The sequence below is a fragment of the Osmerus eperlanus genome, chromosome 10 (assembly GCF_963692335.1).
Source record: "Osmerus eperlanus chromosome 10, fOsmEpe2.1, whole genome shotgun sequence".
In the NCBI taxonomy this organism is placed as follows: Eukaryota; Metazoa; Chordata; class Actinopteri; order Osmeriformes; family Osmeridae; genus Osmerus; species Osmerus eperlanus.
The window spans coordinates 11,520,182-11,545,688 of record NC_085027.1 but is presented as its reverse complement, the minus strand read 5'-3'; the positions used below and the strand labels follow the sequence as shown (position 1 = coordinate 11,545,688).

Genomic DNA, 25,507 nt, shown 5'->3' with positions numbered 1-25,507 from the left:
GCCTCAGTAGCTGTTTTGGGTTAATGACGGCCAGGCTGCATGTAAATCACCACAATGCACACGACCAGCGGCTGATTTATGGGCAATTACAGCAGCTATTCACCATTCACCCCGCTTTTAGGCACCTTCAGTACGGCTGCAGTAGAAACTCAAAGCCCTTACAGACAGCTGAGAATTATCCCGTTATAAAGTTTCTATGGTCTCCATAGAATCTCTTTATCTCTCTAAACCTCTCATAGATGGCGCAGGGCCCTAGACCCACCTGGGCAATGGCAGGCACAGGAAACAGGCAGGTGACGATGGCCGGGAAGCACAGGTGCTTCTGGGGCTGGCTCAGGGGACACATCTCCTTCAGGCTGTAGATAAACACCTCCTGCTCCTGAAACACAAACCAGCAGCACTCATGAGAGCTCTGGAGATGACTCGCAGTTTAACAGTGGAGTGTGAATACTGCCAGCCATGTTGTACAATACCATGTTGTGTTGTGCGGAGCATAATGTAATATTTGCTTCCAAGGAACATTTCTCTGGGTCGGACGGACTAACAAATACAGCAGGTCCACTTGGTCTAATCTGGACAAAACTCCATGGTAGTAAGCTATAGAACAGAAGATTAAAGGGATTGCATGGAGTGAACATGGAGCCAAGAGTTACATAACGTGTATATGCCTCCTTGGTTTAGTCTTTAAGTATGGTGTCCAATGTTCCCTCACAGCTAAACCCCCCACTTGGTTTGAACAGGTCACTGAGACCTAGCATGGTAAACACAGAGTGTTTGGTACACGTCACTGTAAACTCTCCTCTCCCCTCTGCTCCCCTATAAGTAAATCTGGCCGCAGGGTGTGAGGTAATTGGTCCCAGTTTTGTGTTTTCACAAACCTCGGTGGCGATCCAGAGTGTGTTGTTCATTTTCATCTGACAGCTGAGTTGACTTCCTGGACACGCCATCCTCTTCACCTCCACCTGACCCCTCTCCATGTTCACCACACTGTAGTTCCTTCAGGAGATCAGATAACACACACTTATACACACTGCAGAAAAGATCATGCGCTCGTAAACATCGTACAACGGATAACACACTCAAGCAAACCTCACTGTAAAAAAACACCCTTTAAAACACTTATGAATAGATAATACACTAATAAACACACTCACCACACTGTTAACACACACTCATAAACACCAGCATTATGTATTATTATTATGATTATTACACATCTATCAAACACACAGTACCCAGAGTTACAGCACATAATCAGTGGCAGTCTGGGAGAGTTTTGACTGAGCGCTCATTCCCATGGTCAGCCCACTGTGTAGGGGTGTGTTAGGGGTTAATAGTGTTTCATCAGGAAGACAATAGTGGTGATTGACACCACCTGCATGGAAGGATGAAAGCTGTTTCTATTGTTCTGAGATTAACTCTGAGACTGAGAGCACACAAGGAGAGTCAACACTTCAGCAATTACACCAGCCACCTGGGAACCTTTGTAGACTGGTGTGTGTGTGTGTTTATGTCTGTCTGTCTGTCTGTGTGTGTGCTTGTGTGTGGATGTGTCACTTCCTTTTATAAATCTGTTCACGCATAATAACCTTGAATACATCCTCTCGATCTTCCTGAACTGACACACACACACGCACACTCATACACGTCTGCAGATCCCCAAAGGAAATAAAGTATATATCTGCCAGTATAAATATCGAACTCCTCTTCCCTTTAGTAAATCAGTAGGAGATAGTGTTAAAGAGAGCTTGGGTTAAATACTATCAGGGAAGGCTGCATTAATCTCTTCCCATTAAGCAGTAGTTAGAAGAACTGCAGCTGACGCCATCTCTGAAATAGCGTTAAAACAGACACTCCTGAAATATTTCTGTTCTTACACAACTGCACACATTAAATATACATGATAACACATGTTGCTGCATTCACATGCAGACATAGCCGAACGCACACATACCTGTTGTCCTTGTCGCCGTCCCAGAAGACAGCGCTGTGTCCTTGCAGGTGCGACAGGAAGAGCTGCGAGTGGGTGTCACAGGAGAGCAGGTACCTCAAACACGGGAAACTAGGCTGCTGCATCTGCCTCACACACTGCACAGCCAGGGGCCTCTGGACACACACACACACACACACAGGACACGTTAGCTTTGTTCTATCCACACATTGCATGCATAGTCTGTACAGGTGAGACTGGAGTGAGGAGGAGAGTGCAGACCTTCTCAGGCTTGGTGTCCCAGCACTCCATCATCAGGTTGTGGAGACAGTGGAACTGGACCTCTTGAGGGCTGCCCAGAGCCGGCCTGATGCCCTTGGACAGCTTCTTAGCTATCTGGAGCTGATGGTGACCCAGAGCTGGCCTGCACCCAGACAGGAGCTCATACTGAACCATGCCATAAGAGAACATGTCCACCTGGGAGCAGGGAGGTGGGGGGAGGGTCAAAAGTTACTGCTGGGTGGACCTGGGATCATGCCATGCTCAATCATGTACTGGGAGAGAGGTGGGGCAAGGTCCGAGCGAAAGAAAGAGAGGCTGAGCGAGAGAGTAAAACGGAGAAAGAGAAAAAGAGAGGGGGAGGCACAGTTCAGAGCCCAGGGCCCTTCACAACAAACACATTCATGCTCATATCTGGGTTATTTCAGCCTCCTCTCTTATCTCGGAAGGTCACGCATCTTGTCTGTGGAACATTGCATATCTGTGGTCAAGATTTCTCAAGAGAATTCCTTCCTTTGCCTGCCATGCAGCTGGGTGAGGAGGGGGCCTGAGAGCTCCGGGGTGGATCAACACCACAGCCAAAACACACAGGACTGGGGACTTCCACCGCTAGTTACATTTCACGGTAGCCACCCGCAATGACATCACTTGGCAACTATTCCAAATATGGCCGTCTGGGGAGTAAGTCAGGCTGGAGAAATGCCCTGTTGCATTCATATAAGGCAGTCTCACTCTCTCTCCTATCTGTCTTTCAACCCCCCCCCCCCCCCACACACACACACACACTTCTCTCACTTCGTTGCTTACGTTTATTATTCTGTCCCTTTTTTGCTCCATCCTCATTTCCATCTCTCTCCCTTCATCCTCATCGATGTCTCTCTCTCTCCGTATCCCCCTGTTATTTCCACATCCCCTTCTGCCTCTGCCTGCATCTCATTACAATAAACTAAAGCTCATCAAAACTGCTAATGAAAGCCAAACAGAGAGCCCAAGAGCTGATTGGCTGGGGCCAGCAGGCTGTGGGGGAGGGGGCATCAGCAGGGTTTTACCGGTCCTTTGAAAGGATCCCCAACCGAGGCTGACCGCTGGAGGGGGTTAAGCCCCCCCAGCTGTGAAGCAGGAACCCTCAATAAAGCAGCCCTCCCTGGGGGGGCCAGGGCCTGAGAGGCCTCGCCACGTCACACACTCACACTGTCTGACTGCTCCACTCAGGAGGTGACTAACCTAACCTATGGGAAATGACATATGTATACTGAATGTTATGACTGTGCCATTTACAGGAACAGTCCACACATCCATGTTAGGTAGATGTAATGTGGTTTGGCAATGTTACAGATAACATCAAGCTAGTTCATGTACGCTGACACACACACATACACACACACACGCACGCACGCACACACACACACACACTCTCTCTCTCTCTCTCTCTCTCTCTCTCTCTCTCTCTCTCTCTCTCTCTCTCACACCGCTCTTTTCTTCACCTTTCTCTCCACATACACATGTGGCATTAATAAGACAGCAGACTAAGGTGCTGTACAGAGGAAGTCTCCAGTCCTGACACTGCTTCCCATAACTCCTGAGGAACTAGGTTTTACTAAACTCTGTGGTCAGAACTGTCTTGCTTTCACAACCCGCCCACACACTGATGTATTCACAAGGACACAAAATGAATGTAAAGGCTCATGACATTCAGATAGATGGGTTTCTGAAAAGCGTCACTTTTGCGTATCTGGTTTTCCCTCGAGGGCGCAGTCAGTAGCTGTGCGGCAGTGCTGTAGGAGGTACCTTCTCATCGTAGACTATGCCTGGTCGGATCTCCGGAGCCTGGTACCCGGGAGTGCCCTCCACCCCCAGCGCCCCCTCATGGAAGGACTGGCGAGAGATGCCGTAGTCTGACAGTTTGATGTTGACGGGGTCGCACACCTGGGAGGAGTCATGTGACAAGGATTAGACACACGTCAAGCAAGCTACCCCAGGATCTCCAGCTGGTCGCCTCACCCACCTCGAGGGACCACACCAGGATGTTGTCAGACTTCAGGTCACAGAAGATGATGCTCTTCTTGTGCAAGTAGGCCAGCCCCGCTGCGATCTGATAGGCCACTCTGAAGGTGAGCATGTGACCCAGGGGCATGTACCTGGAGCCTATGGAGGACGGAGGGAGAGAGAGGGGGGGGGGGGTTAGAATGACGACCCGGCGCCTGAGCAGCAACACAGGGTCGAGGGGCCTGACAGCGGCCCTGCCCACCTCTGTGCCTCTCCTCCAGGACGGTGTTGAGGCTGCCCAGCGGGGCCAGCTGCAGGGCGAAGCACAGCGGGTGGATGCTGATGCCCACCAGGGCCACGATGCACGGGTGCTGCAGGGAGTGGAGCATGCTGGCCTCCTGACGGAACTCTGAGAAGCTGCGACACGCGTCCGCCGCCTGGAGGTGCTTCACCATGGTGTCTGCAGGGAGGGAGAGAGACAGAGGGACAGAGAGGGAGAGAGAGGAGGAGGGGGGAGAGAGGAGGCCCAGGAGGGGTAATGGGAGAGAGAGGGAAAAGAGAGGGAAATTATGAATTCCAATCAAATGATTCTAAGCAGAGGAAACCCCTAACTCATTCTGAGACGTACATGCACAGTACATTACACCATTCACATTTAGAGTCGCAACCTTGTTAATGGGGGGAACTGATGTGGTAAGTGTATATGTATGTGTGTGTGTTAATGGGGGCAGGTTCCAGACAGGGGGCTTCCTGCTGGGCTGGGGTTTCTCTGGGTGACTATTAACCCTAATGGACAGTGTTGGGTTTCTGATTCCAGCCTCTCCATACAGTTATACAGTAGGGCCAGGAACCAGACCTATTACAGTTATTAGACTGGAACACAGAGGCCTTCATTCTGGCCAGCCAGACAGTCAGCCAGACAGTCAGCCAGACAGTCATCCAATCAGCCGGTCAGCCAGGCAGCCAGCCAGATGTATTTCAGATCACCTTGAGACTTGACCTCTGGAGGGATGAAGGGATAAAGATGGATGGTCTATTTCCCTGCCTGGCGAGGGAGAGGCCAGGGCTCTCAGCTGAATCAGTGAGGTGTCACATCACAAGAAGATGAATGTTCTTCTTACGTTGTTTTAATCAGAGGAAGGTCAAAAGCAGCTTTAGCTAGTGCTGTTTAGAATCAAACACATCTGCTGCAAAGGCGAGTGACACTGCTCTGCACTCTGGTCCTGTGTGTAAGAGGACCTGACTATCCCACACAGTACACTCTGAAACACAACAAACTTCCATAAACAAATCTGCTGACGGGCGACAACATTATGGGGAACCATCAGCTCTCCTTCACTAAACCGCAGTTACTGCGTGATTCCCTATTCCCCTTTGTCGTTCTGATAGATACAACACTGTTATGGATGCTATCTGGAGCACGATTCAGATGCCAACAGCAAGTTTAAGCGCTCTTCCCCACACTAACGCTGGGGAAGACGTGACCAGCTGTTGAATGGACAATAATACCCCACAGAGAACATGGAGTACTGGGCACATGACTGCTGTTTAGAGCGTGAGAGAGAGAGAGAGAGAGAGCGTGGTGAGAAGAGAGTGGTGAGAAGAGAGAAAGAGAGAGAGAGAGAGAGAGAGAGAGGGTGGTCGGAGTGTAAATAAAGCTCTCAAAGCCTGGCAAGAGACAGTCCTTATCAGAGAAATAATGGAAGCGAGAGAGAGAATGAAAAAGAGATGCAGGGAGGAGAGAGAGAGAGACACGGGGGAGAGAGACAGGAAGGAGAAAGAAGCAGGGAGTAGAGAAAGAGAGCCAGGGAGGAGAGAGAGGGAGGGAGGAGAGCTAGATGGAGCGGCAGGGAGGAGAGAGAGGCAGGGAGGAGAGAGAGGCAGGGAGGAGAGAGAGGCAGCGAGGAGAGAGAGATGGAGCGGCAGGGAGGAGAGAGAGGGAGGGAGGAGAGACGAATAGATAAGGCCCTTAAGAGAAGAGCGCCTGCTGAGACAGCTGAATGCTTCCGGGACTGAGCCGTGAGAGATACCAGACAGAGCGATCATATCAAACACATCCCATTCAGGAGAAACTAGAGCCAGTTCGAGATAGGGCTGTAAGCTTCAGATCAGACCATGCTTCTGTACCTGTGTCACAGCTGAGGCTCTGCTGTCTGCATTTCTTAAAGTGGAAGCGTTTGATGGCGACTGGTTGCTCACGGTAACGCGCCCTGTAAATGATGGTGCCACTGCCTCCCTGACCAATGATGTCCTTCTCCTCCTCCGTGCTCTCCAGATGGGCCTTCTCCAGGAACAGGCTGTCACACACACACACACACAGCACACACACAGCACACAGCACACACACAGACACACACAACAGTAGTTAGTACGTCAGTTTTACATCCACACGTGCACAGCTTACCTATCCATCAACGTCAGGCCGATCCGTCAGCAGCTCAACCACAAAAGCTCCAGAATGTCTCTGATCCTAACCCCGGCGTCACCCACTGTCCATCAGCACATGTAGCACATGTGTGAGGCACGGCATGCGGGGTCCTCCAATAGCGAGCCGCTATAACTGCTTTCCTGCGCCGTGATTGGCCGCTTCGACCATTACTCATGATCTTCCTTCCTGACACACAGGCCTTTCATGTGGCGTTCAAGAACGTGAACTCCATCAACTTGAAGTGCTGAATTGAATATGAACATGAATTAGCCCCCGAACAAAGTGTGGCTCTGCTACCAGCCCTGACCGCTGGGTTCACCAGCCATGATGGAGCTGAGGACTCCCGTGTGGACATGGAGCAGAGGGAACATCCGTCTGGCTCGTTTCATCTCACACATGCTTGAAATGGTATCGCAGCCACCCAGAGCTTTGTTCAGATAATGGATTCTGTGGCAGTTGAGCGTGTTTGTGTGTGTGTTTGAGTGGGTGTACTGTATAAGGGTGTGTTTGTGTGTGCATGTGTGTGTTTCAGTGTGTGTCTGACATGACTGCGGTTGTTTCAGGAAGTCATTATTTACAGTATTTTACAATCGCTATGACCACTTTTAACAATTTTCCTAAACTCTTGACACAGTTAGCACAACATCCGTCTGTGAAGGCTATACAATTACAGTAACACATTTCTTGTTCTTGTATGCATTCTTGTTGAGAAAAAATGCATACAGTAAACACAAATGTAAAATGCTTGAACTTCTTTTACACACAAGCTCAACCAAGACCAAAACAATCAATTTTTACTGCCCAATTTAGGAATGCTTTCACACTGTAGGTCAGAACAGATAACATCATGTTCTAAACCTAACTTACAGAAGTCAGAATCAGCCCTCTGTATGAGGTGAGAGATTGCAGTATTCGGGCCTCTTGCTGAACCCTGAACAACATCTCTTTGTGGCATGTCTTTGAATTATGAGCAGGGGCTCTCCTGGCAACAAATCAACAACAACATTACACAGTCGAACCCCTAGGGACCTGTGTGTGTGTGTGTGTGTGTGAATGTCCTCATCTCCAGCCTCTGAGATAAAAAGGTGAACACACAAATGTGTATATGTGTGTGCTTTAGTGTGTGTTGGTGTGTGTGAGTGCAGAATGTGAGTGCTAGTGTGTGTGTGTATCTATGAGTGTTAGTGTGCGTGAAAGGTATTCCTGTATTTCTAGTGGAATCTTCCACCCTGACCTGGAGAGCACCAGAGAGGCCTGCCCTATACGACACCAGAGAGATGGACACACAGAGGTCAAATTAACATCCACCCTATGACTGTCACCCCCCCCTCTCTCCTGTGACACAGAGGAGAGGGTTTCATCCAAGCCTCCGGGACAAGATCCGCAGGATTCAATATCAGGGATCGTTAAATTAATGATGTCCTATTTGGTGGTGTAATGGTGTATAAATCTGGCAACAGTGTCTGATTAAATAGAGAACCTTGCACGTTTATGAGACTAGATGCAATCCCACTGCAAGGTCAGAGTGGGTGTGCGTGATATTGGGTTAGAGGGCAGAGGTAGGGGTTAAAGGTTAGTAATACTTTACCCTATGTGTGTGTGTGTGTGTGTGTGTGTGAGGGGGGGGGGGGGGGCGGCAGGTGGAAGGGTACCGTGATGGGAAGTCTGTCATGAAGAGTTCAGGGACCAGCTCCTGGAGGGGGACAAGGGTCTCGGGGTGCTGGGGACAGCTGATGTGGTCCGTCTCTACCGCCGCCAACACACACTTCTCCATGTTAAAGTAGTGTACTCCATCTCCCTCCCCGCCTCCTGCTTCCCCCGCCCCCACCCCGGTGCTGAGGGCTGGGGGCTGGCCCTGGTCCTGGCCCTGGTCCTGGCCCTGGCCCTGGCCCTGGCCCTGGTCCTGGCCCTGGCCCTGGCCCTGGTCCTGGCGGGCCGTGGACACACACAGGGGGCACAGGGCATACTGCTCGATCAGGGGGCTCCCGTCACTCTCGCTGGCAGTCAGAGCTGCAGGAGGAGACACAGACAGGAAGAGACGGATGAGGGACAGGATGAGGTCGAAAGAAAATAGTGGAAGAGAGCCACTCATCAAACATCCACACGCCATCACACATTCCCCACGTGGCGCCTCCTAGGAGGTTGGGACTGAACCACCTCGCAGCACCCCTCAGCAGGAGCAGAACCTGGGGATGAGTCATCAACACTGACACTGCAAGAGAGGCTGCATCAAGGTCACAGTCAACTACTAAGATGTGCCTGCATGACTGACGTGTCTGCCTGAGAGAGGGAGGGAGAGAGGGGAGGATTGAGAGGGAGGGAGGGAGACTGACCAGGGAACCACTGCTCGATGAGGGAGTTGACGTGATCCGTGATGAAGGCCATGGCTGAGAAATCCCTGGTTTCTGATTGGCAGATAATCTTAATGCCTCCACTTTTTTTTCTCTTCCAGTTCACATCGGAAGACTCCACGCTGAGGAGGGGAGGAGGGGGACGGTTAGTGCAGACACTACCTCCACACTGAGGCATGTCATAGGCCTCAGACACATTAGTCCATAGCAACAACCACAGCAACAACCATGTAGAGGAACATGTACTGGGAGGTGGAGGGTCTGCATGGTGTAGAGGAGGGTAGAGAGGAGGGTGGAGGAGGAGAGATGGGTGGAGGAGAGCGGATGTATGCATGGTGTAGAAGAGGGTCTGTTTATGTTCCATCATGAGTTCCCTGCAGATGTATCTGAAGTGTCCCACAGAGCTGCTGCTGAGAAAAAGCAGGCGCCTGGGACTGTTTCCAAATTCCCCTCAGAGAACACTCAGATACACAAAAGTTATTTTTTACGAGGAATTATTCTGTCTGGTTTTTAGGAGATATCGTTATGTGCTTGGTTTGTCTAATTATCTCTGGACGGTGCTGAGACAGCTCTGAGAGTGATTAATTAGGCCTGCTCAGCTAGCATTTAGCTGGGACTGGGGGAGATGCAATGGCCTGTGGTGGACCTTGACTGAATGGCAATGCCACAGAGCTTGTCATGATGTTGATGCGGTGGTACATTGCATGAACTATTTGAACATGCATGAACATGCTTGTTCTCTGATATTTAAAGAGGTGCAACAACACAACCCATCTAGGGATTATCTCCTAACAAATGAATCCTATTCTGACGACTGGATTGATCATGTGTAGCAAAACTCCCAAAAGTACCCCACAGTAAGGTTTCCTCCCAGTGTCTCCTCCCCCGTGACCCCTGACCCCAGGCTCTGACCTTAGGTAGCCCCCGTCAAAGGTGACCAGCAGCCCCTCCTTCCAGTAGATGGTCTGGCTGCGGCGCACTCTGAAGGTGCTGCAGCGGCTCCTCTGCTGGGTCCCAGCGAAGCTGTAGATCACCGTGTTCCTGCCGCGTCCGCTCCTCGGGTTCCTCTTCGGCTCAAACGACTACATCCAGCGACATCAACAACAGTGTCAGCAGTAACATCGCCATCAACAACCACAACAACATACGGGGTTAGATATCTGTGTTTAGACATGATGTCCTGGGTAGACCCTTTCACCTGCAGGTCCATCTGGGTGAGGCTGATCAGCATCCTGGCTATGAAGCGCTCCCAGAAGCCTGCAGGGACGAAGCTCATCTTGAAGAGCCTCTGCAAGGTGTTGTTGGTCTGCTGCCGGAAACCATGGATGTCCATGGCTGGCTTGGGAGGCAGGAGGTGGGGCAGCAAGTAACTACAGATGACAGAGCGAGAGATAAGTGAACAGTGGCAGAATAATAACATACCTCTGTCTGTATATTATTCCCTGAGAAACATTGGCCACAGTGTGGAAAGTGTCATTAAGGGTGCAGTACCTGTTGTTGGCCACCGGCAGCGCTATCTCAAACTTGGCCAGAAACTGGAAGTACTGCTCCTCCGTCTGCTGAGTGAAGCCGGTCCCCACCAGCAGCATCTGCACAGCATACAGGAAGTACAGGATGTCATCTGTCAGGAATGGTATTTTTAGCATTCTCAAGGATTCTTTATTAATTCAGGTTCTCTGTCTGCGGTTCTGTATTCAAACTAAGGGAGAAATGGACCCTGCATAAGAATGAGAGGACCCCCTCATTTAAGAGATAAAAATGAAAGTAATGCTCTGTGTTACCCGGAGGTCTTCGGCCCGGATGACGCCGTTCCTGGCCACGGACCGAGAGCTCCTCAGATGGATGATTCTCTCCAGACACTCCGACAGCCAGACAGGACACAGGAAGTAGAGCATGCACAGGCCGTGGCTGGTGTCAGGGAAGTGCAGCAGAGTACCTGTCTCTATCAGGAAGCTGATGGCTAGACAGAGAGAAGAGGAGTACAGCATGGAGACAGAGAGAGAGAGAGAGAGAGAGAGAGAGAGAGAGAGAGAGAGAGAGAGAGAGAGAGAGAGAGAGAGAGAGAGAGAGAGAGAGAGAGAGAGAGAGAGAGTGTGTGGAGGGGGGGTTGGAGAGAGGGGGATGGATACAAAGAGAGTGTGTTATTATCAAGACAGATCCTATTTTGTGAATAAACGCAGGTCTTTCAAAGGGAGAGGCGAGAGGAAGTACCGCTCTGCAGGTCCTCATAGTCTCTGATGTCACTTCCTGGGTTCTGCTCGATGATCCTGTCCAGCTCGGTCTCGGTGAGGTACTGGACCTCGTCCTCGGCATCGTGTCTCTGGTGCTCCGCTATCACGGCCTCCTGCAGGGCCAGGTAGCTGCGCGGGATCTGGGGTCACAGGGGTCACAGGGCTCCAAAAGCTCAGACCAGCGACTGACACACAGGAGCTCAAACAGACGTGGAGCCGGGTGACCCTGGACCCCCATCACAGTTAGGCGACTCTCCAAGAGGGAGAAACATCCTAACCTTTGGGGACTCGTGCCATTGGTGTCACATGTACCTTACCCCCCCCCCCCCCACCCACCCACCCACCATCCACCTTGGGGAGCCGAGGACAGCTGCCCCTCCCACTCACCAGTCTGCCCAGCAGCTTCTGGCCACTGGCAGAGCTGCTGCTCAGCTTCATGGTGCAGGCCACGTTGTAGACCAGCCTCTTCAGACCATCCAGACCCTCCAGAGTCTTACATGACACCTCGCTGCACACACACACACAGACATAAGTACACACACACATCCACACCCAAGAAGAAGACATGAGACATCGGACCTCAGAGAAATCACAAAAGAGATGTGAAGATGAATGAGGAATGTGTGTGTGTGTGTGTGTACAGTATATGTGCTTGTGTGTGAACTCACTGCAGGTGTTTCCAGGTAACGTCTGGGTACCCCGTTGCCCGGGCGCCGGAGGGAGAGCGGCAGAGAGCCAGGATGTAGGCGCGCAGCGTTGCGACCCGCTCTGTACGGAACTTGGTGTCAATCAGGTCCAGATGTGTGCCTACCACGACCACAGCAGAGTTAGGAGCCCGAGCCTGGAGGTCAGAGGTCACAGGGATGAAACCTAACAACAACCAGGTCAAAAAGCTCATTTGGGGCCTTTTGTGGGACCACTAAAGTAAATAAATATACATTCTTTTTTGACACTGTTGTGACTTCCACTTAGAGGACGTTTAAGGATATGTAAAGCATATACTGTATCTTCTACAGTACATTTAGACATTCTCCATTCCCTCATGTCTCCCTAGCCGTAAACAGACTGAGGGTTATGTTTTTGCGGTCAGACAGGCCAACTCATTCCCAGCAGGGTAAATACAGACATGCCACAAGTCTTACAGCTCAGTCACCAGAAGGAATAACACAGCTTACAATAGACTAGAGTAGAGTAGACTCTACTCCACTCCACAGTTCTCTCAGTACTGACAGACTGGGCTAAGAGACAAGGAACATGATGTAAACACAGAGCAGATCCTGAAGCTGGTCTAGATCTTCCCTAGCCTCACCTCGATGTTGAGCAGCCAGTTCTGCAGGTTGGCCACGGCTTCCTCGCCCAGAGCCAGGTTCCAGGTGACCAGGTAAAAGGTTTGGTCAGTGAAGAAACACTGGTTGACCGTGGACATGCTGGCAGGCCCGCCGATGTCCCACACGTTGAACACCACAGAGCTGGTCTGTGAGCACACACAGTGAGGTCAGGAAGGGGTTAACACTGGGACAGCATGATGACAACGCTTGCGTTTTTTCTGCATTCTCAACCGAGCTATGAATATCACATCGGTTATCATCACTGCTCCTTGGAATGTACATTTCTGCTCTGGAAATGACATACACTGAAATTGATTTGTGTAGGAGCCAACAAGATTGCAGTGCAGCCCGTACAACACATGTACACATATAGATGAGTTGAGACAGGCAATGACTACTCAATCACTGCTGTGGAGCCTACAGTTGGACTGGCCAGACAGATGGGGATTTATATGTTTATAAATCTGTCAAGATACAGCGATAAGGTACCAGAGTCGCACTGCTGAGAATACCATTTACTCTGATGCCTTACCTACTGCATACTCCTAGACACACACTAGATAGGGTACCTTTGACCAGTGGGTTCACATGAATGAAAATCCAACGAATACAACCAAAAATAGAACATTATGAGTGAGCATAAGAATGTGGGTGTTAACACAAACCTGGCCTTGAACAAGTATCTGTGTGTGTGTGTGTGTGTGTGTCCTCCTACACCAGTTTTAATCCCGTTGGGTCTGTCCAGCTCCCAGGTGGAGGTGGAGATGCTGCGTTCGGGGGGGGTGAAGGGGGACGTCCTGCCCGTCCGCAGCGCCTCCAGGAGGGCTGTCTTCCCCTGGCGAGGGGGACCAATCACAATCATCTTCAGCAGCTTGCAAGGTTCTGCCTTTCGCAGGTGCGCTCGGAGGTGAGCGAGCACAGACACAGAACCTGAGGCACACACAGACACACACATCACACAAAGGGAAGAGGGTTTCCTGGGTTGAATAGGCGATCAACACAGAAAGCGGGTCCGTTTCTCCATGGGACAGAGTTGGCCTCCTGTACCTTCCTTCCTGATCTCCTGGGGAACGTTAGTTATGTTGAGGTCGTCGATGTCCAGCTGCCATAGGTTGGACAGCTGGCCAAGCTCTGCAGGAAGCTCCCGGATAGCTGGGTTACTGTTCACCATGCAGAGTGAGAGCGACAGACAGAGAGGCAGAAAGAACGCATGAGATGTTTGGACTGACACACAGACTGATACTACAGTCTGGTCACATAATTTCTTTATTAAGTGTATTTATTATGTGTAGCATAGCATAGTATATTTCCTATCATGAGAACCAACTCTAAAAGAGGATCACACGAAAACTCGAAGATTAGGAGAGAGCTATCTCTACAAGCAGGTCGGGGCTTCGACGTTTTTCAACTGTTCAGTGAAAACATCTAAAATGGAAAACCAAACAGCTTGCTAACGCTTCTAAATCCACATACAGTAAGTCTTTGAGGCTGGGAGAATCTGGTTGCTTCCAGAGAATTCTTCCCCGCTGTGATGAGAACAACTGGCCCTGCTGAACCTCTGATTAGACCAGCTGTGCTGACCAAAGTCTGCTCTCTCTGCAGCCAGACACTGCTTAGCACTGGGATTACTTCCTGGTTACAGTAGTGGTTCCAGAGTAGGATGAGGGGTATGGTCAGTCTGAGAGACTTACTTGGACAGATACAGTTCTGTAAGGTTCTTCAGGCAGCACACAGACTGAGGCACACACTCCAGCTGGTTGTCATTCAGGATAAGTACTTCCAGTGAGTCCCGCAAAATGACTGGAAACTCGATAGGACACACTGCCAGGGGGGGGGGGACACACACACACATTCCCACATAATGTACCTTCTACATGAATATCTGGCAAATAGATTCATAGGATTATCACAGTATGGTCTGCCCCAGATCTGAGGCTAGCAATACAGATTAACCAGTGCCACAACCCAGTGTCAACCCCCAGCGGTGACAGGGTTAGGGCCAGAAGGTCACCTGGGTCGGGGTCTCTGCGGTGCCATGTGGTTAGGAAGGCCAGCCTGCTGGTTTTAGTGACCTCCTCAGTTCTAGAAGAAATACATTCTTTTAATTTACACACTGAATAGAATGTACACACATTTACTATATTCACCAACTACAACCGTGCTCCAGTAACTGGAGGCAATATCGCTATACGGAGATGGAGGAAGGGATGTGTCTGTGTGTCAAGACTCTGGATGGGTGTGTCAAAGTGTCAGGGGAGTGTGTTTGCGCGTGTGTGCGTGTGGGAGGGAAGGTCTGCAGTCCGGGATGGGGACCCACCTGCCCAGCTGGTTTCTGGAGAGGTCTAGTGTCCTGAGAAGAGAGCACCTCCACTTGCTGGGTGCTGGTAGGGTGGAGATCTGATTCCCACACAAACGTAAGGAGACCAGGGCCTGAGAGAGGGATAGAAAGAGAGAGAGAAAAAGAAAGTGTTTGGACAGATACTTAATTAGAAAAAAATGTAATTAGAATCCCAAGAAACTCTACAAACATGTAGATCATTTAATTAGAAAGAGCCCAGCGTTCCTGAGAACATTCCAGGGGGTTCTAGTATTGTGATTAGGATTCAGATCTAAACACATCCTTCTCAAATGCCATTACCGGAATTGTTTTAATCTACTCAAACATTCCACCGTGGTTAGTGTTCTAATGAAATATTTTGGCCTTTTTTCTTGCAAATGCACTAGTATGCACTAACAGACGCCACTATGGTTCCATAATGTCTCACACTATGACTGGACCGCCATCTAGAGGTGGCCTGGTGAATAACACACATCCTTCCCTCATATAAACCAGTTGGTTTCAGCAGCTGCCATGGAAACCTCTCAGATCCTGTTCTACATGGTTACCTCAAGCTCGAATATGTAAGAAGGCAGTTCTTTCAGGACGTTGTCTGAGAAATCCACCTCTTGGAGCTGGGTTTTCCAGAAGATGGAGATGGTGTTGGGAAGACTCTCAATCAAGTTCGACGAGGCTCGACAGATCTTCTGCAGAGGAGAAGAGGCAGCAATGAAAAACAACAGATCGATCACTCATTCTCTATGTATATTAAAGACAACACCCATGTCTATCTCTCACTCTCTCTTCATATCTCTGCCAGTAGCTGTATGGACGAAGGTCCTACCAGGGGACAGGCCCAGGGGTCAGGGAAGGAGGAGAGTGTGTTCCTGCAGACGTTGAGAGAGTTGAGGGACTTGAAGCAGTGCAGGATGGTCGTGGACAAGCTGGTCAGCAGGTTGTCAGACACGTCCAATTCCTCCAGCTTACGCAGGCCTATCCAGTTAGTATCTAGGAGAAGGAGAGGGTGGACATCCAGCCGAGATACTCAAACACAGATCCGAGGAGCATTGTTTTACCCGGTGATTGTATTAGCCTATAGTAGTGTAGCACTTTATATGTCCCTTTTTTTCATCACTGGGGGAAAACTGCTCTGTTAGAGAAGCAGAAGTACCACAGCGGGTCATTAAGATACAAATGAGGAAATTTACACAACAGTAAAACACAATGGCGCACCATTAGACAGGTCGAACAAAGAGGTGAGGTGGTTCTTGGTAGCAGAGAGTCTCTGGATCCTGGTAAGATGCAGCAGGCCTGTTGGCAGGCTGGTCAACTGGTTCTGAGACAGATTCACTTGCTGCAATCTAGTACAGTAGAGATGTAGACACACACAGATCAGCTTAAAGCTAAAGGGCAGATTGGTAAGACACGTGTGAGTTGACTTTCGTTTCTGTGTGTGTGTGCGTACTTGGAGCAGATGATCTCCTGAGAGCTGAGTGCCGAGGGCAGGTCTTTGAGGTTGTTGTTTGACAGGTCCAGGGTGTGCAGCTGTATCAAGCCCCAGGGAACCACGGAGGGCAGAGCGGCCAGACAGTTAGACGACAGGTCCAGCTTGGTGATACGAGATGACAGGTCCATGAACCAGTCCAGCTCCAGCCATGGCAGCTTCAGACCAGACCAGCACACACAGAGACACTGGAGAGGGAGCCTACAGTGAGTATACACAACAGCCTGACACAAACACACACTGGTACACACACCAGTGCAAGCACACACACACTGGTACACCCACTGGATCAAGCACACACACACTGGTACACACACGGGAACAAGCACACAAACGCTCACAAATTCACACGAACACACACTGACACACAAACAAGGCTACACACACAGAGACTGACCTCTCCCTCTGTGTGGGAGGTCTCCAGCCTCTGTCTGAGAAGTGTCCTGCTGAAGACTGGGTGGTCCATCAGGGTGTAGGAAGAGAAGCCTGCACCATTCTGGAGCAGGAAGCTGGCTATCTCCTCGTTACCTAGCACCAAACAAACACATGTGCACACACAAACACACACACATACACACACGCTAAGTTAAGATCAGTCGAAATGTCCCAAACATTAGATACACTGTCGAATGTCCAGTATTGTTGAAGACCATTTCTTCCAAATTCCCTCCGAGCGCAATATGAGGCAGTTGTTTCTGGGACTCAAGGACTTCCCCCAAAAACAGGAACCGAGTTTAAAAATACAATAGAGCTGAGTGGTAGACAAATGGAGTGTGTGACTATGTCTGTGTTTATGTTCCAGCCCGACCGATAAGGATTTTTAATGCCGATATCGATACAAATATTTGGTGATTTAAAAATCCAATATTCCGATATATCGACGAATATATATAAAACAAAACAAAAAAACAACAACAAAACAACAAAACATAAACAGTTTTCCCTAAAACTGCCCGACTCTGGCTGGATCAGCTGGTCGTAGGGTTTTGGCGTTCTAAACATTTACATTTAGTCATTTAGCAGACGCTCTTATCCAGAGCGACTTACAGTAAGTACAGGGACATTCTCCCCGAGGCAAGTAGGGTGAAGTGCCTTGCCCAAGGACACAACGTCAGTTGGCATGACCGGGAATCGAACTGGCAACCTTCGGATTACTAGACCGATTCCCTCACCGCTCAGCCACCTGACTCCCTGACTAAACACCTGACTAAACACGAGTGTTGCCAACAGGGACGTTGTAGAGTGCCCTATGGTGGACAAACTATGCAACGCCAACACTCATAACATGGTTGAAGGGTGTTTCGTCGTTTTTTTATATTCATTTATCGGCCATCTTAAATGCTAATACCGATAGTTTGGAAAATGCCTAATATCAGCCGATAATATCGCTCCGCCGATAAATCGGTCGGGCTCTAGTTTATGTGTATGTGTGTGTCTTGTGTACCATGTGTATGTGCTATGTGTGTACCTGCACGTGCAGCAGCATAAAGAGGCAGTCCTGTGATGACAGCAAACTCATCACTGTGGATTGCACAGTCATCTGCATCGGCATGGTAATCCTGGACAAGCAGACGGACAACCTCTAAATGACCCTGCTGACACGCCGTAGCCAGCATCCAGTTTAACAGATCCCTCCTGAGACATGGGCCTGAGAGAGAGACAGAGAGAGAGAGAGAGAGAGAGAGAGAGAGAGAGGGAGGGAAGAGAGAGAGAGAGAGAGAGAGAGAGAGAGAGAGAGAGAGAGAGAGAGAGAGAGAGAGAGAGAGAGAGAGAGAGAGAGAGAGAGAGAGAGACAGTTAAAAAGAGAGACAGATAGAGACACAGAAAGACAGAGAGGGTAAGAGAGAAAGAGAAAGTTAAAAAGACAGAGACAGACACAGACAGAGATGGTAAGAAACAGACTGACAAACAAACAGACACAGGAGAAAGAGAGAGACTCCAGCCAGAGCCATCCTTACCAGGTACAGAATCCAGCAGCTCCCTGACCAGGCAGGGGTGGCCGTGCTGGGCAGCCTGGATGGCAGGGTGGTGCTCTGTGGGCTCCAGGGGCATGGCCACGCGGGCATCACGGAGGAGGTATCTCACACTCTCAATGTCACCATGCTGAGCAGCCACGCACAAGAGACGCACCTGGGGGGAAGGAGGGTAGGAAACGTTACAGAGCTACACACACACACACACACACATACACAGTGTGCCTTTACATCCTCTGGGATTCAGCCTTCACCCTCTGACAACACAGTTCGTACACACACACCAAAGAAGGTTGTGTTTGAGTGGAATGTTGGAGTAACTGCTTGTTTCTAGCACCAGATGGCAGTATCTACGGTGGCCCTGAAGTGCAAATCACACCCACTAACATGAATGCATCCCCCAAATGAAAACACTCCCCCCAAATACGAGTCAACTCCCCCCAAATAGGATGACTTGCTCACCTCCCCCAAATACAAAGACACGCTCCCCCAAATGGGAAACTTGCACTTCAGGGCCACCGTAAGTATCACTGTTTAGATTGTTGTCTATGATATGCATCGTTTATTAAATATTGTCATGATGCCAAATCTCCAGTCTAAAAGCCTGGAGAAATATGTCAGAACATGCTGGCTCCCATTTTTTTTTATTCAGGTGAAACCAAACTTCGCACAACCGAGAACTGTCCTGTCAAAATGCTAGCCAAGGAGAACTCATTGTATTTTGGTATCATTTAAGAGAATAGGTATATATTTCCTGCGGCATGTGAAGTTGAGGGAAGTGTAATTTAAATTCTTCAACATTGAGCCGCATGCTATTTCAGTGTACGAGCACAATCATACTGTATATGAGACAACTTCTCTTTTTCATTACGGGTTCGTTTTTTCACAGAAATAAGGGCACCACATTCCATCGAAGTTACAATAACGATCATGTTACTACATACACAGCTACACATATATTAACAACATCGTGGTTATCTATGAACGACTTTGTAGTTACACTTCATTACAGTTCAGCGTAATTAGCGGTAAATTACACTTAAAACTTGGTATGGGGGAAGTTGGGCTTTCCAGGGGTAAGTCAATGTAAACGTTGATCTTGTTTTGGTAACATAACCTTTAATTGCCTCTTTACGACATCCACTCAACCTTTACACCACTCCCCCATATAGGCTACCTTTTCACACTTTTGTATATCGCTAACACTTAATAAATAACAGCATTTAATTACATAGCAATTCCTATGAATCTACAATGTTTTTTCAATAGGTTTTGCTATATATTTCTATGGTCGTGTTGCCGAAAGTGTTGAAGAGATATGGAATGTTATCATCCTTCAACCTGCTTAACCGGTACCAGTGATACTGCAGCTGGCACAGGACTGAGAGCATTGCACTGGGACAGGAGAGAGAGCAAACATCCTTTATGAAACCCAGATGAAGCAGCTGTGATACAGTGTCTTGTACTGCAGAGTGGATGGGAAACAGACAGATAGAAGTACAGTATGACTGTGCCCGTAGCTAAAAGCAGAAACACTGCGATTTGTTACCAGGCTTTAACCGTACAGTATTACAGTACACAAACAACATGTAGATCAATCCAAGTTCAGTCAAGCGGGTTGGGTTTCGTCAAATGGCTGGTTTGAATATATCCAAATCTGTGCTAGCTTGCCTTCATGGGAGGCGCTCATGCATACTGTGTGGGTGACTGGTAAGCTGTTCAGGTCCCAGAAGCTCTGGGAGTTTGGCTGGCACTGAGCCAATACTGGACTGGCTCCAAACCTAGCCATTCTCTGAAGGGGAAGAGATAGATATTGATGCACTAATACACACACACACAAAGACATGCTATGTCCCACGCGAGTATAGACCTGGTTGTTGTGGTGTCTACGCCGCAGTAGCAAATCCCTCCCTTCCTCCCTCTGCTCAACTCCTCTCTGTCTCTGTCTCTCTCTCTCTCTGTCTCTCTCTCTCTCTCTCTCTCTCTCCCACACTAGGTCTAGCCACCTCTCTCCTTCCTCCTTCAGCCTTTTTGGGTCTCTAAACTCCCCCCCCCCCCCTCCACCGTATTTCTGTCAGGGAGAGATATGCTTTCTGTTTCCTTGATGTTGCTGTCTAACAAGCTAACACAGCAGAGGCAGAAGTAGGCCAGTTCTCCCCAGACTCCTGGATGGAATACGCCCCCAACATGGCAAGCCCAACGCGCCCACTCTCCCTGCTTCTTCCATGAGCTTCTATGAGCCTCACTGCTCACAGACAGAGTACACACATAATGAGACAAACTCCACACAGGAACATACTAATGCACCACTGTTACTAGATCCTAAGACAAAGCTCCGCTGCCAGACAACACAGGATGATATCACTGGTGTTGCATCATTGACAGAGCACAAGGCTTGAGCTAGGCTGGTGATCTCTTGGGACTAATCATATATGAACCATTAATCATTTATCTAATGGGTTTCATTATTTTTTTTTTAAATAGAGGCTTTTATAATGAATATTAATAAATTGCCGTCACAGAGTCTTAATATTCAGATATAACACTGATATCTAACCTAAAACCTTGGAGAGATGAAGAAAAACGCCTGAGAGGGAAGTTTACTCGAGGTGTACTCACCGCCTCCACCCTGGGTCCCCCTGGGCTGCACTCCACACAAAAGGCCTGCTGGATCATCTCCCTGGCCTCGTCTGTCTGGCCCCCGCCGTAGGCGGCCTGGATGTTCTCCAGGGTGGGGGAAGGACCCAGACCCACGCCTGAGCCCCCCCCACCCAGCAATGACACCTTAGCTCCCATATCCTCCACTACACCTGGAGGAGAGGAAAGGAGAGGAGGTGAGGACCGACCCAGCCAAAGTGGAGCCCCCAGCTCCCGGACAGACCATCAGGTCTTCATCTACAGCAGGTTCTGCTACTGGTTCTGCGGGCCAGGGAGCAGACTGCCGGAGCTGCAGAAGTAGGTCACTCCTGCTCAAGAGCTCTGTCTCCCCAGACGCTCCGGTGCAGTGGGAGGGTGAACTCAGAGGATTAGGGCAGGCCATAAGACGCAGCGCTGGGAACGGGAGGGTGAACACGGACACTGGTCTCGTCTCGCTCTCTGCACCTTCCTACATGCTCCCTATGAGCTTCCTGCCTCCTTCTCCTTCCTACTGCGTTCTCTGCACTCAGCGGCAGTGATTTACTGAGGCAATGTATAATTCCTGAACACATAGCACACTCTACCCAGATACACACGCGTTTCCATGAGATGTTTTAACTGGACTTTCACACGTTCCCCACATCCCTCTATCTCTCAGTGTGTGTGTGTGTGTGTGTGTGTGTGTGTGCGTGTGTGCGTGTGTGTGCGTGTGTGTGTGTGTGTGTGTGCGTGCGCGTGTGTGTGTGTGTTTGTAAAGTGAGTCGTTCCTTTGGTTCATTTAGTGTTTGTGTGGTATAGATAGTGTCTTTTTGGCTTTAATGCAGAGCACCTAACAGTGTTTGATCATCAAGCGAACTACAAAGTATTGTAAAATATGTCGTAGTAGAAGGCTGAAGTACAAGAGTAGAAGAGTAGAGTAGAAGAGCTACTGTAACTGGTTCAGCCTCATACAGTTCTATCAAGAGGTATATCAACTCATAGAAGTTCTTAGCAACCACCATAGATTCATCATAGATTCACGTTATGAATGTGACCATCTCTGACAGTTTTGAAGGTTCGGTCATTCTGGATCTTCCTAGGAGCAGAGAGAGGATGTGTGTTGAGCTGGTCGTGTCTCCCTGCAGCTGAATGTGGCTGGGGCTGGTCTGGGCCCTGCTATGAATAATTAAGGAAGAGAGAGTCTGACTGGGCTATAAATGCTATATGAGAAACCCTGAGGGACTGTAACCATTAGACATGCAGGGCCCCCACCCTGCCCCAATACACCCTACCTCCCACCCTGCACCAATACCTACTGCCCTGTCCCAATACACCCCACCCCCACTCTGCACTCCCAGCCTGTCACTGGACTGGTCTGGCTTTGGGGGGGGGGGTGATCTTGAAGGGCAGAGTGGTGTATCGTAGAGCACTCAGACAGCATTATCGTTACTCTGCTCCTCCTTCTCCCCTCCTCTCCTTACAGCAGGATCTGGCTCCACGTAGCAAGAATAATCAGCTCACGTATCTCAATCAGTGCAAATGAAGGACTGAGTGGAGGAGGAGAGGTAAGGAGACTCGAGATGCAGCGCAGAACCCTTCGCGAACCCATCATCCCTCCTTCCCCACCTCCTCTTACCTCATTCTCTGCCCCCTCGATACCTTCCCCCCTGCTGTCCACCCATCTGCTCTCCTATCTCTCCCCCTAACTCCTCTCCTCCCTCCTCTCCCCCTCTGGGCAGACAACGGGATCATGTTACAGAGTGGAGCCAATCCATCGTCAGATGATTCCTGTCTCCCTGAACATTAGGATGTTGAATGCTGAATCCTCACATTCCCTGAATGTGAGGATGCAGAGAGATGCCCCTCTGCATTAGAGCTGAGGTCCTCATGCTCCACCCAGGCCAGCAGCCCATTCAGTCACATCGTGTCCGTGTACCCAACATCTGCCGGCATTACTCAGGGCTCCCAGTTTAACCTGAGTAGAAGGAGCACTGTGATGATCCATGAGGACTGAGCACACCGTTACAGCGTCTGTGTTTATCAACGACCTGGACACACAGAAGAGAGACTGTCTCACAGTGAACTACTTCCTCCAGAGGAATATGGATCAGCAGGTTTCCATGAAATGTGGATTATCTGGATAGAATTACACACATTCCTATTGTGCTCTTGTTTTTTCTCTTATTGGTGTTTTAGCAACAGCACAGACAACAAGAGAGATGGTATCCAAATTAAACACAACAGTATCATTGAATACTGAAATTATTCACCACACAATAATGTCAATTCACATTTTGTGCTGTAATTGATGTAATCAGTTCAATTTAACCTACAAAAATCTATTGGAAAGTAAGGGACAATTCAGGGAAACCATGTATTTAATAGTATTAAATATAAACATATTCTAAATTCCACAACAGCATTTTATTTAATCATCTCCATTGTACACATAAGCAAAACTCAAAGTATCCAATCTGAAACATGCCTGTACGAACAAGAGTTGTACAACTCTTGTTGTAACATGTCTGTACAAACTCCTGCAGCTGCAGTGAACCCCAGTGATTCTACCCAGTGTCACGGCATGCTAATCTGACTAATCTCGCGTCGCTCGCAGCCTTAGCAGCATACGTAAGAAGCTCTCTCAACATGCAGAATGTAAACAAAGCCGACCTAGCCTGAGAGACACGCCAGCATCCTCCAGTACTATGCCAGCCTCCTACCTGCTCATCCTAGTCCTCCTCTCCTCCCCTTATCCATTCATCACATCCAGAATGACTGCACCTCACAGCCTTCCAGTCCCTGTGGTGTGTGTGTGTGTGTTATCCTGCAAGTCTGTTTATCCCTTCAGCATGGCCGTCTTCCCTGCCCGCTGGGTTTCCTGTCCTACCTCTCTATCTGGCTGGCTCCTCTCAGCGAGTGAGAGAGATGAGTGGGGAAGGGGAGGGAGCGAGTGAGGGAGGGATAGAGGGGGGAGACGGAGGATGATGCTCCTTTGTGTGGCAGGCGGGAAAGGCCCTCTCGCTTCAGCGTACGTCTGCCTGTGCTGCAGCCCCCACAAACCATCCTAAACCCTCCCAGACCAGCCAAAGCTAGCCAAGCAGAGCCCAGCCCATCCCAGCCCTCTGTTCCCCTACACAGTCCAGCATGCTCCCCAAGGAGAAGGAGTGGAGAAACAGAGGAAAATGGGAGACACGGCTGATGCCGTTCCCAGACTAGGCTTCTCCCTCCCTCTCTGGTGCTGGTACTGGTGTTGGTGCTGGTGCTGGTACTGGTGCTGGTACTCTACTGTACTACTGTCCAGCGCCAGATGGTCTACACAGCATGTAAGCAGCCTCAGCTAAGATTAGCACACTGCTCTCTCTCTCCCCCCCTTTCTCTCTTTCTCTCTTTCTCCTTCTGTCTCTCCCTCTCTGTCTTTCTCTCTCTTGGCTGTGTGTGGGGCCACTGTTACAAAGATAAACAGAGAGAGCCCTCACTGGGCTCAAACTACAACCACACTTTCACTTCTGCCTTCTATATAAAAGCCACTCTGACACCCAGATGTGCCCTAAACGCTCCAGTCCACAGTCAGGTCCTGTCTGATCAGCCCGGACAAGGGAATGGCGTAAACACCAAGTATTCACCATCACTACGCTGTTCCAAACCCCCAGGAAGACCCAGCCACTGGGGTCTGTCTACAGCTCCATCCCTGAGACACTAGCTATTGTTTATTTTGTTCCAGAGCTGCCTGACAGTTAGATGGATAGGGTCTTACCATCTTGTGCCTCCATGTTGCTCACTGTCTCCCCTGTGGCCGGAGAGAGGCCTACTGACCAGTACGACATGTCTGCCTCTTAGTACTGGGCTGGACTGGGAAAAGTATAGGGGTGGAGGTCTGTGGAACTGGTCCTAGTTTGAGTCACTGGAACACTGGCGTCAGAGCTACAGTGTGGCAGGGCTCTCCAGAGAGGCTGAGCAGTCAGAGTCCTGTGAACAAACACACACACACACATTAACACATGCAAATTATACACAATGATGAGCACAGTTATAATGAATTACTCCCTCGTCAATTCCATGTAACAACTTAGTCCGTACAGTCATTGTTCAACACTGAAGGCTCTGAGTGTGTAGCAGTACTGTACGGGATTAACCTTGATTCCCTTCTATTCTGCATGGACAAAAGGCAAGTTAGCCTTGCTTAGACACACAATACAAGTAAAAATAAAAACTGGAAACAATCACTATGATAAACACACAGCTGGTCCACTGTTACAGTGTTCTTAAAGTAGTCTATGACTTGTCGATGAATACACACTGTTCTTGTAAATTTTCGTATATTCCTAAATACATTTCTGTTTTAAAAAACATTGTCTGGACAAACATGTTGAGATGCGTTTAACAGATCTGACTCACTATTTCTGTCTGCCGTTCCAGTAATTACATGCATAGTAACACACACACAAATACTTTTAGAAAAATAATATTGCCACGACGTTTTAGACTGATTCAAATGTGTATCTGTAGGTAAATGACTTACTCACTACCACTCCCTTTGGGACAGCTCTCATAAATATAGATAACA

The 25,507-nt window shown here is 49.3% G+C and overlaps 1 protein-coding gene across 1 annotated transcript in view; it reads right to left on the bottom strand.

The window, feature by feature from the left end:
• The window catches only part of lrrk1 (leucine-rich repeat kinase 1), a 30,872-nt gene that overhangs the window by 5,009 nt on the left and 356 nt on the right, over window positions 1-25,507 (bottom strand). Inside the window, exons 2-33 of the mRNA XM_062470961.1 lie at window positions 24,698-24,909; window positions 20,947-21,137; window positions 18,313-18,484; window positions 17,823-18,002; window positions 16,752-16,882; window positions 16,316-16,542; window positions 16,084-16,211; window positions 15,695-15,858; window positions 15,420-15,557; window positions 14,851-14,963; window positions 14,545-14,615; window positions 14,225-14,354; window positions 13,581-13,693; window positions 13,249-13,463; window positions 12,515-12,679; window positions 11,874-12,046; window positions 11,593-11,713; window positions 11,186-11,345; window positions 10,756-10,934; window positions 10,466-10,563; window positions 10,173-10,344; window positions 9,887-10,056; window positions 8,957-9,096; window positions 8,276-8,633; window positions 6,323-6,492; window positions 4,458-4,655; window positions 4,215-4,354; window positions 3,998-4,135; window positions 2,213-2,407; window positions 1,955-2,106; window positions 879-996; window positions 263-379 (exon numbers count right to left, since the gene is read on the bottom strand). Coding sequence (XP_062326945.1) covers window positions 263-379; window positions 879-996; window positions 1,955-2,106; window positions 2,213-2,407; window positions 3,998-4,135; window positions 4,215-4,354; window positions 4,458-4,655; window positions 6,323-6,492; window positions 8,276-8,633; window positions 8,957-9,096; window positions 9,887-10,056; window positions 10,173-10,344; window positions 10,466-10,563; window positions 10,756-10,934; window positions 11,186-11,345; window positions 11,593-11,713; window positions 11,874-12,046; window positions 12,515-12,679; window positions 13,249-13,463; window positions 13,581-13,693; window positions 14,225-14,354; window positions 14,545-14,615; window positions 14,851-14,963; window positions 15,420-15,557; window positions 15,695-15,858; window positions 16,084-16,211; window positions 16,316-16,542; window positions 16,752-16,882; window positions 17,823-18,002; window positions 18,313-18,484; window positions 20,947-21,137; window positions 24,698-24,767 — 5,007 coding nt within the window. The 5' untranslated portion in view covers window positions 24,768-24,909. The remainder of the gene's footprint in view (window positions 1-262; window positions 380-878; window positions 997-1,954; window positions 2,107-2,212; window positions 2,408-3,997; window positions 4,136-4,214; window positions 4,355-4,457; window positions 4,656-6,322; window positions 6,493-8,275; window positions 8,634-8,956; window positions 9,097-9,886; window positions 10,057-10,172; window positions 10,345-10,465; window positions 10,564-10,755; window positions 10,935-11,185; window positions 11,346-11,592; window positions 11,714-11,873; window positions 12,047-12,514; window positions 12,680-13,248; window positions 13,464-13,580; window positions 13,694-14,224; window positions 14,355-14,544; window positions 14,616-14,850; window positions 14,964-15,419; window positions 15,558-15,694; window positions 15,859-16,083; window positions 16,212-16,315; window positions 16,543-16,751; window positions 16,883-17,822; window positions 18,003-18,312; window positions 18,485-20,946; window positions 21,138-24,697; window positions 24,910-25,507) is intronic.